The 11,247-nt window shown below is 43.6% G+C and overlaps 1 protein-coding gene across 1 annotated transcript; it reads right to left on the bottom strand.

The window, feature by feature from the left end:
* Window positions 1–580: 580 nt before the first annotated feature.
* ING1 (inhibitor of growth family member 1) lies at window positions 581–9,821 on the bottom strand. The gene is made up of 2 exons (XM_004447011.5): window positions 9,002–9,821; window positions 581–3,729 (listed from the first exon to the last, which is right to left on the bottom strand). Exons 1-2 carry the CDS (start codon window positions 9,135–9,137, stop codon window positions 3,026–3,028), a joined length of 840 nt encoding a protein of 279 aa, XP_004447068.1. The 5' UTR covers window positions 9,138–9,821; the 3' UTR covers window positions 581–3,025.
* Window positions 9,822–11,247: the final 1,426 nt, after the last annotated feature.

Raw genomic sequence — 11,247 nt, forward strand, 5'->3', positions numbered from 1 at the left:
AATAATCAGGAAACAGACACACAGGTAAGAGATTAATAGGTGACAGAGGGACTGATATGACAAAGGTGGCAAGATGTTAAAATTGATAGATCTGGGTATATGGGGATGGGGTAGGGGTAAGTTGGCGAACTCTATATGGGGTTTGTATTGTTTTGCTGTTCTGTAAGTTTGAAATTATTTTAAAATAAGAAGTTTATAAAAAACCATTAGGCAATGTGCAAGTCTATGGAAAAAAGTCCATGTGGCCAGGGCCCTGTATGTACTATCACTGCTGTATTACTTCCTAGTACCCAGAATATACTTCACTCCCTGCTCCCAGGGACCCATGGCTGCTTAATAAATACTTGTTAATTGAATGAATAGTTTGCTTAGTTTAAAAGTTATATTTGAATAGAAACATTTTATACCTTTTATCTGAACAGCAATAACTTGATTATTAAACAAATATGTACTAACATCTAAATTTAAGCAACTACTTACATTACTCTCACAAATCTTTTTTTTAAAAGAATCCAATTGTTTTTAGTAAATTTACCTGGTTACCTAAATCTATTGTATCAAATAATGTAAACACTGAATCTTGACACTTCCAAGTATGTTTTATTTTTAGTTGTCCACTAGAACGAATGAAAAATTGCCAAAACCAACACAACTGTGCCTCTGCAATGTTCCCACATCTAAGAAAATATGATCGATCATTTCTCCTTATTAGAGATCTCATAAAAGTTAGGGAAAAATTATCCAACATTTGAATAACTACATGCAAGTCCCTTATTTATTTAATTTCATATAGTTCTCACAAAACCATCTAGAAGACAGATATTTTAAAGTGATGAACTAATGATCAAAATTTAAGCAATTTATTCAAAATTGAACTCCTAAGGGACAAAGATAGGATTCAAACATGCCAAGATTATGGGCTGTTTGTTTCTCCACTAGAGTTGTCCACAACAGAACTAAATATGATGAAATCTAATATTAGCAACTGAGTTCCATTGGGTCTCCACTCCTCCACTCCCCTAACTTTTCATTATTAGCTCCAAATTAAAACAAAAGAAACAAAAAACAAAAAACAAAAAAAACCCAGAATTTTATATAAACACTGGTTCTATGAACTATTTCTTTTGCCACTGGATTTTTATCTAGTATTATTGTCAGTTCTCTAACTTATGTTCATAGTTAACTTTTTAATTTCTTGTTCATTATTTATCTAGGTAAATCTTACCAAATTTAAACATTCAAGATTCTTAAATGTTCTAGAATTTTAAAGGAAAATGTCTATTTGTAAATACTGATATGTAAAAAGCTCAAATTTGTGTGCATGATCAACTATAACTTGTATTTCATCAAATAGCTCTCTATAATGGAAACCCACTGCAAACCATTTATCAGGTTCTGGTACAAATAAAATTTCTATAAATATAAAATAAAATAATAATTTATCAAATGAAGTAAATGATCAAAAGAAAACTTATTGTTTTACTTATAACAAAAATATGCCATATAGATCCTTAGATTCTAGTGAGGTTACTCAACTATTCTTTGCAGTAGCTGCACAGATACTGGAGAACAGACTATAGATAGAAGCTAATTTTACCGTGTTCAGAGTTAATGAATGATATATTGCTTAGAAAGAAAACTGCATTGACCCTTTCAATACATGGGCAGTAAAAATATAAAGGGCACAGGTATCAAGCTAGATGATATTCTCTATCAGGGGTTAGCAAACTTTTTCTGTAAGGGGTCAGCAAATAAATAATTCAGGTTTTGCAAGTCACATGGTCTGTCACAAGTATTCAACTCCGCATTGCATAAAAGCAGTCACAGACAATACACAGCGAAGGAGCATGGCTGTGTTCGAAAAAAAATTTATAGAGGCTAAAATTTGAATTTCATAAAATTTAAGTATCATGAAATATTGTTTTGATTTTTTAAAAAAATCCATTTAAAGATGTAAAGACCTTTCTTAGCTCAGAGGACATATCGAAACAGGTGATGGGCTGGATTTGGCCTATGAGCTGTAATTTCCAGACCCATGGTCTACTTACATATTCAATTTGGTAACTTTTACTTCATTAAGTTAGAATATTATAGACTTTGCTTAAGGCTTTGTGTAAACTGTTGGCATACATTTTTTTTAATTACTTAAAAGTCAAAATTAAATATACTGCTAGAGGAAAAAACTGGCCAAGTTTCATTTATTTCTTAATGTCACATCTGTACAGCTCTCATATATACAAGAGGAAACATACCTTGGTTTCACAATGGCATCTGGCTGCATTTCCAATTATAATACAGCAAGTGCAAGTTCACTTGGAAATGTACATTTATACAGCTTATATAAAGACTGCTACACTATGATCTCTGATGGTAAAAGCATGATTTGACATGACTAGACCACTTCCATTTGGCTTAATATAAAATGGACTCAATCATTTAAAAATGGCTCTTTGGGGAATGGGCCAGTATATAAAATACGTCAGTAAAATTTAACCATTTAGCCTTTAAAAAATAATCTTTCAAACTTTAAACCTTTGTCATTGAATTGTTGTATGGATATATATTATGGTAGCAAAGAACAAATTTGCTATGGGTTTTATTTTTAGCAACATGACTAATTAAAAAAATTTTTTTCATGGAGTGGTAACATTATTTTAATTAAAATATCAATCAAATCAATTTTTTCTTTCCACATTTTAATGCGTTAGGTTGCTTCCAAGTTACAGAAAAAAAATAGAAAAAGAAAAGAAAAAGAAAATCAGTCTGAGACTCACTTGATTGTTTAATTCAAACCTATATTTGTAGTTTCTAAAATGTTGACCCACAGGCCACTCTTGTTACACATGTGTGCCAATGAAAACAAAAGGAAAAAAAAATCACTCCCATCCCTAAAAAAGGAATGGTTTCTTTTCTAACATTCTTTAAAAATATACATTTTACAACCCTTACACCTCAACAAAGGTGGCAATGTAATAAATACACTGGTTTATTTTGTTTTCCTCACTGTTAAATGCATGTCCACAAACTACCTATTATAAGCTCTCTCTTTTTTGGATTTCTCCAATGCTTTGTCCATTGTTTTTTCATTTTCCCCTCTACATTTGGGACAGTACCACTTGCCCTTTGGTTTATGATTAAGTCCCACGCAAGAGAAATGAAACCACTCAATGGGGCATTCATCATTGTCACAGCCTATCATTTCTCCATAGGAGACCTGATTACACAGACAGTACGTTGGTTCATTCGGGTCAATGGGAAGATCTGCAGGGGATGCTTCCCTCTCTGCTTTGGCCTTAGAGCGTTTCTTTTTCTTTGATGTCTTTGCTTTCTTTTCCTTCGGTGTTCCTGAGCTGATGTCATCATGATCATGATTATTAGATGCATTCTCTCGATTCTCATTGTTGCGTTGTCGCCGGGATCTCTTATTATTGGGCTTTTCTGCTTGAGTGATTGTCTCATTCTTTGACTTATCTTGGCTGGTTTTTCCACTGTTGCCAGTAGTGTCATTGATCTCTTGATGTGCCTCAAAAAGTTCCACATGACTGTCCACTTGTCTGGTCCGGTTCTCAACAAGCTCTACCATCTGACTCACAATCTGAATCTTTTCATCACCCAGTTCCTGGCTCCGAATCAGGGCTCTCTGAATGCAATGTAAAACTCTCCTCTTCTGTGTACTGTCAGTCTCACGCTTAAACTTCTCATAATATTCATCCAATTCCTTTAGAATTTCTGCAAAGGAAAAAAATGCATTACATCAATGCTATAAACACTATAGAGGAAACTAACCCTTATTAAAGAAGCCTTTTAATATTTCTATTCTATTTTTTAAAAAGTCATTGCAAAAGACAGAAATGATCAATGAGAGGTTACCGAGTATAAAAATGTTACAACCTGTAGGCCTTTTAAGCAGACTCTAAATTTAAATTTAGTACTGCCTCCCCACCCCCTTGAAAAAAATCTCAGAAGCTAAATACAATGACAACACAGTTTTTGTTGTGCAAAGTGCCACTCAAAGCATCCCAAGGGACTCTGCAGTTCAGAAGCAGAAGTGACAAATACTGTGACAGGTAAATAAAGAGAAAGTTCAAAATGAGGTGAAGTGCTTAGGCAACTGCTATTTTCTATTAAGTTAATCCTGTCCTATATTTCCATCACTTTTATTCAATTACTTAAAAAATAATTTAAAGGCCTATATTCCCTTTATTTTAATATACCAACTTATAGAATACACTATTAAAGAATTTATACAAATTCATATAAAGGCTCAATATGGTTTAAAGACTGGGGTTAACAAGCAAGACTACTTAGTAACAGAAATCCTCAGTCACTGCTTTATTCTAGCATGTTATTTCTCTTTATCAACAAGAATGGTTAGGCCATAATAAACAAAACAATTTAGCCTGGCTTTAAAACAAAGGTGACAGATTTTACTTTACTTTTACATTTACTGTTTAAAATAACAACATCTATATATCTACAAATCAACAGATTTTAAAACATTATCAGATAAGGCTTTGGGGGGATACAGGTGGAAAGCAGCAGCAGCATTCATCCTGTGTTCCTTGTGCTCTATTTGTCCCTTTGAAAAGTTTATTGACCCAAACTATTCTTTGGGAAATTTGCACTGCCATTAAACCCAACTGAGAGTAAAAAAGCACTAGCTTATAAGAGTAATTTGTCCCAAGCTTAGAAGTAAATGCTCAAAGAGACAATTTGTGGGTCCACAACAACAGTTCTAAACTCAAGCTTTTTAATTTCCTTAAATAAGCAAATAGCCTCAGTACTAAATTTAAACTTTCTTGCACAGGTTAAAAGACAGTATATATGATTTTAAAATGTAATGAGACAAATACAATTTACTTAATTTCTTAAGAAATAAATGCTGTTAAATGATCTAACTGAGATAAGGAAAGCCTATTTAGATAAAAAGATGCTGGTTATTTTTCCCAAGCTGTAATCATTAAATTGTAGCAGAATTTTCTCCTGAAATTCTTTGCCTTTATGAAAATAAAGAAGGTAAATGTACTCTCCAGATAGGAAGTGTGTTTGTGGAGGAGATACATATAAAATGTTCTCATCAGCCTTTCCAAATCTTACCTCCGAGTAGTTACAAGGTATAAACTTAAAACCAAGTAAACATCCAAAGTAGGCCAATATTTAAGCTTATCTAAACGGTAAGCATTATTTTCCAGATTACATTCTCTAAAGGAAGAAAGCTCTCAAGATACTTTCTAGAGGAACAATGTAGACTGTCTGCCACCAGAAGGGTACAATGCGATAGTCTCTTAAGAGTAATTATTTCTGAAAAGAAATAGCTGTGCTCATTATACTCAGTTCCATTCACAAATGTTAAAATTATTAGTTTATGCCATTTTTAAATTAACTTCAAGCTACAAAATGATACAGATTGGTTTAATCAGTAATGAAATTTCTAAAGACGATCTTGGCATTTCACAGAAACAGACCAATTCTATCATATTGCTAATTTAAAAATATATTGTCTTTCATGTCACAAGTAAACTTACTCCCATGTGAAGCCTCACTTTTTAGGAAAAAGCAAATATCCCATCACAAAATTACTACATAATTTGGCACCCTTATATTGGCATATAATTCTTACATGCCCCAAACAAAGCACTATTATCAATAAAACATGATTTCTATATAAACAACAACATCAATGCTAAATAGGAAAGGCATCTCTGAGTGCATCTTTCCACTGACACTGCTTCTTCAGGTCCATCAGCTTAACTCAAAACTGCTGCTGATCCTGTCTAAAAATGTTTCACACCAACATTATTGTAGGAAAGCAATGGTATCTTGGAAAGACTCTACAGTGTTATTCTATGAAATAAATGAAAATACAGCAAAATCTAATTTAATCTGCCAAATTTTTACAAATGTAGTTTAATTTTACATAGGGGATGCGCCCATGTTCTTTATAAAACAGAATGTCCTGGGGGCAGGTGGGTATTTTTATTATATCACTTGAAAAATAATTTAAGCAATTTCAAGCACCATTTACAATTGGTAAACTAATTAAAATCCATCTTCATAGCTTAATTTCCAACTGATGAGTACTAAAGCAAATGTCTCCAAGTTTGATTTGCAACATAGTAGTTCTTTAAAAATAAAAGCTTAATGTTTTAGAACTATGTTACATACCTCAACATTACAGTAATTCTCATTATCATCATTATGATGTTATCATTATTATGATGGACAACTATCTCTGCCCTCTGGATGTTTACCCTTTAGAATTTACTCTCAATAGCACTGGTTTTAAATGTACACGGGGGTGGGAAGCATTGTGATTTTCCCCACCTAGGCCAAATAAGTACGTCATCGTATATTAACTTAAAAAATACTCTTGTTCTGAAGCAGGAAGCCAGATATCCTCATGGTAATGAAAGGAATAATAAAGTAGCCTTATGGGGTATACTGACGTGAATGTTAGGAAAAAAGGATATTTTCAAGATGACAAAAATGTTTAACAGTGGTAATGAAGATAGCCAGACATGGTATAAAGATTGGGAAAATCCTTAAATTCCTTTTTTCTCTTTTTCAAATAGTAAAATTTAGGTCTTCTCTAATCCTCACCTCCTTTTACTTCAAGAGCACTACAGAATTCCTGAGGGATGTTATGAGAGTTGGAAGATCAATATCAGGAAGTGTCCCTATTCTACGTGCCCCTCATCCCAAGGAGAGGCGGGGCAATACATGAACCTTCTAGAAAGTCTCCAAGGCCTCCGAGTGCTGGCAGGGCTAGGAGGCGGTAGAAAGGAAGTGCTAAAGACAGCAGCCCAGACCGTGGTCCACACACTGCCACACTTCCTCCCCCGAAAGTCTTAGTGAGAGTCACTCACGTTTCCCGGAAGCAGCAGACGCCGGAGCCTCGCAGACCCCACAGCCACCAGGAGGAGCCCCATTCCACCAGCATCAGCGCAGCCAAAGGCTGCTTCCACCTCCAGCGGCCGAACCCTTGGGTCGAGAGAGAAGCGGAACCCAGCATTTTGCGGGAACGCTCTCGCGGGCCAGTGAGGCCGGGGCGGCACTGGCGAGCTCTCTCTAGGAGGGTGGCCCAAACTGCGCTGGCAACAGCTCCCGCAAAGCGACTCGCCGACCTCCCGGCCGCCAGCCTGCCACCACCCGCCGCCATTGCTCCGCGGCCGGAAGTCGCCGGGACCCTCGGGCCCTAAAGAGGAACCGAGGCGGCGCTGGGCTGGAGCCACCCCGCCAATGGGGAGCTGGCCGGGCAGACGGCGCGCCCCGCCCCGGGAGGTGCTGCCTATGGGAATCGTCAGAGGCGAAGGCAGACACTTCGGTACCGGCTCCGGTCCAGCCGAGGCACCAATCAGAGCGCAGGGCCCGAGAGAACTGCCCTCCCCAGGAACGACAAGTGCCAATCCCAAGCAGGAGGCCGAGTGACCAGGGGATATTCAAATCAACTCGACCTCCTCCCTTCTCCCCGCTTCCTCCTCGCCCCGCTCCGAAAGAGAAAAAAGAAAGCAGCGGAAACAGAGGCCCATGCTAGGCACTGCGCACCGCCCACCCTCCTCCAGCACCGAGACCAATCACTCTGCAGTGAAGTGATAAGGACATTCCATGGGGAACGTCACGGCCAATCACAAGGAGGTCGAGGCGGGGATGTTCCGCAATATGCTAATGAAGCCCCTATAAAAACCGCTGCGAAACCGACTCTGGCAAAGCGCGCAGGGGCGCTTTCCACGCAGAGGGTCCTCGTTTGTTTGGGGGTGAGCGGCCGCTCTCCACCTCCCCCAGGCTTTTCCATTTCCCTGTTGCGCAGCCCTGTAAACATTAGTAAACTCCAAGTGATGATCCACGTTCAAAACAGAATCCCCAGTGCTTTGCCTGACCTCGAAGAAAAGTTTCCCCAACAGCTAACAATTCCCAGCGGACATTAACCCTCAACCTCCACCCTGACACTCTCTTCGCGGCCGGATCTGCAGAGAATGACCCACAGGTTCTCTCACCTGCCTTATCCCCCTTCATTCTAATAATCCCCCGCTTCCCCCAGAAGCACAGAACAGATCCGCGATTTCCTCGCCTGCACTCCACCCCCTGCCCTCCCCCACTGCACACACACACTGAATAAAGCCTCCATCCTCGGCAAACTACACCCAGCAGCGTCTTCCCCTGGCACATCGGTCTTTACTAAGTGTCCAGCACTAAAGAAGGGCCAGTAGGGAAGAAGGGAGGAAGAAGAGAACGGAGACTACACCGAGCAGAGTCTCTAGCCCCCTGTACTTTATGTAACACTTAGATTTAAAGACTGAGGGTGGGTCGGTGGCTTTGGAGGGGGGAGTGGAGGGGTCGAAGGGATAGGCATTTCTCCGCACCGACGTAGCCGGGTATAGATGAAACAACCTTGCCAACAGCCACCTCTCCTCTAACAGCCTCTACTATCAGCCACGGTCTCTGCTGCTCCTACAGCCATAATGAACAGTGTACATTCCTCAATGTTGTGCTGTAATCTGTGTCCACCCTGCACTTCCCCCTTTGCCACCCCTTTCTAAAAGACACAGATTAAACCCCCTGCCTCCCCCTCCCCCCGCTCTCTGCAACACACCACCACCTCATCACTTCACTACAAAGAGCTGCTTTTGTAGCACAGCTTTAAATTAAGACCTTTCTTTCCTCCTCCTTCCTTCTTGTCCCATGTTTTACACAGAAGGACCTTAGTGAATAAAAGAAGCTGAAGACCTTTTGTTCCACCCCATGACAAGAGCTACCGCTGCAGATCCCCCAGTGCTGCTTTCTCCAGTTCAATAACATTACTTGCTCTCCCTGCCTCCGCCAGCTCCCAATGAAAATTAAACTACCCTTCCTGACGAGTGAGAGGAAGGTAAGAGAGCAGAAAGGGGACACGAGCTTTACACATTTACACACACACACACACACACAAACACACCACAGATTAGCCAGGAATAAAGGACAGGGGATCCAACCAATCGCCCCATCCATCATCTCCGGCCCTTACCTTGATATTTCGCGTCTATTTCCCTCATCAACGAGACGTTTCTCTGCAGATCGAAAGGCAAAGACTCGATGGAGTCCAGATAATCCTCCACATAGTTCACCAGGTGAATTTGCTCCCCGTTTGCAGGACTCAACATGGTTCACCCGAAAGGTCCCCGGCGACTCTGCACGGCTTTCCGCTTCCTCCACCCCCCGCCCCCCTCAAATAAAAAAATAGCACTGCAAAATGCAAAGCTCTTTCTCTCGCACTCCCCTGGTGCCCCCTCCGCCGGCTCCGGCTCTCAAGCCCCCGGGAAAGCTACATCTGCCGTGACTGCTCCGCTCACCCCTTCCTCGAGCCAAGCAGAGACCGAAGGAGACACCTCCCCCCGACCGCCTGCTCGGCGGCGGAGATCGCCGGTCGCTCCGGTAACTCGCGCCGAAGGGCTGTACGAACCAGCGGAGAGTCGGCTGGGGAGGAGGAGAAGCCGGGAGGCGGGGAGGAATTAAGACGACCGCACAGGTCCCCCCTCCCAGACAGCGGGGGGAGGGGGGGCGGAGGGGAGCGGGGCGAGCAGAGCGTACGAAGCGCGCACACACACCCAGAAGGGAGGAGAAAGGGAGCCCGAGTAGCAGCCGCAGCCGAGTTGCCTGCTCTGGGGCTGTGCGTGTGCCGGCCTCTCGCCCGCGGCCAGGGCCGGCCCCGGTTCCGAGTCGGGGAGGAGGAGCAGGAAGGCGAGGAGAAGGGGCGCCAGCTCCCCGCCGCTCTATGCGCCGGACTTATCCAACGTGGAAAACCCAAATACCAGTTTCAAACACTTGGGAAACATTCAGCCCCGCCACGCACTACGCATGCGTCCCTCGCTCCCTCCCTCCCCCTCCCATCCCGGCCCCGCTCCCCCTCCCCCTCGCGGGACTCCGGCGGAGGCTCCGCCCTCTCGCGGCCGCATTCACGCCCCTCACCATTCTAGCGGCGAGAGGGCGGTGGGGGTCGCCCCGGTTGCCTGGCCCACGCCAGCGATCGCGTCGGCAGTTTGGTTTTGTCATTTTTTTTGCTGGGTGGCTGAAGGGTCGCAGGGAGGACAGCGGCTAGGACGCCTGGGGCAAGAGGGCGGACGGGGTGAAGAGCAAACTTTACTGGGAGTTTCGCACTTCGTGGCAGAGCTTGTTCCGCGGCGCTGAATACCCGCCGGGAGACGCCAGTGTAGCGGCCTCTTCCACTGAAGACCCAGCTGAAACTGGACAGCCGCAGAACCTGCCGCCTCCGAGACGACTGGACGTATGAGCCATTACTTCCCTCCACACAACCCCCTCATTCTCCTCATCTCCCGCCCCCGCAATGGTCTATAAGTACAGCAGCGGATAGAAGTGGCAACTTCAAGAGCCAATCCACTTGCCGCCTTTTCCTCCGCTGCCCAATCAGGAGGAAGAGGAGGCAGGATGAGCATTGAGAATTCCTCTCCGGCCCTTACTACCAGAAAACCACGTCCTCCGAAGGGCGGCGGTTTGGGGATTGCAAGGGAGGGAGAGGGCGGGTCGAAAGAAGAGCGGAAGTGGTGGTGCATGCGCCTTTCTACCTCGAAGGTTGAATCAAAAGGGGGAGGCCGCTGGCTCGCGCGGGAGGAGACCTACCATTCCGCGGCTGGACCACCACTCCCAGCAGCCTCGACAGCTCCTGCGCGTGCGCCGTTAGTCACCGCCCTCCCTTTGTGTCTCCTCATGGAGTTCAGTTTCGAATGGCTTGGAGACAAAGGGGCCCGAGAGTGAAGCTGCTCTCCAGTGCCCAGAGCCGCTGCAGAGAGCGGGCGAGCCAAGCGAAATTCCTTCCCCTATTCTCCTCAGATCATTCACTTTCTTCCAAGCTCGTTCCTTAGACCCCTCTTTCCCGATCTAAGTCATGGAATCCGCTCTTAAAAGTCTGCTCCACGCAATTCAAAAGACCACCCAAAACAAAGCGGGGCAAACATTCGATCCGTTAGGATCCTGTGGCTTTTCGGGCTCTTCTCTCCAGATCCTCCCTGTTTCTCTCCCCTCCCCCCATATCTTCTCTCCCCACTCTAAACTCCCGGATTTAGGGCTTTCAGAAAAGCTCCAGCTCGGAGCAAGCCCGTTGCCTAGACAACGGGGACAGGAGCGCGGGTCTGGCCCCGCCCCTTCCGGCCCCGTGGCCCCGCCTACCTCCTAGCCTCCTGGCGGCCTGGGGCCGGCACTAGCTCAGAACTCTGGCCGCGGCCGGCGAAGGCTGCGGTCGGCCTTTCTTTCTATTTC

This window comes from Dasypus novemcinctus, chromosome 15 (genome assembly GCF_030445035.2).
Source record: "Dasypus novemcinctus isolate mDasNov1 chromosome 15, mDasNov1.1.hap2, whole genome shotgun sequence".
Taxonomy (NCBI): domain Eukaryota; kingdom Metazoa; phylum Chordata; class Mammalia; order Cingulata; family Dasypodidae; genus Dasypus; species Dasypus novemcinctus.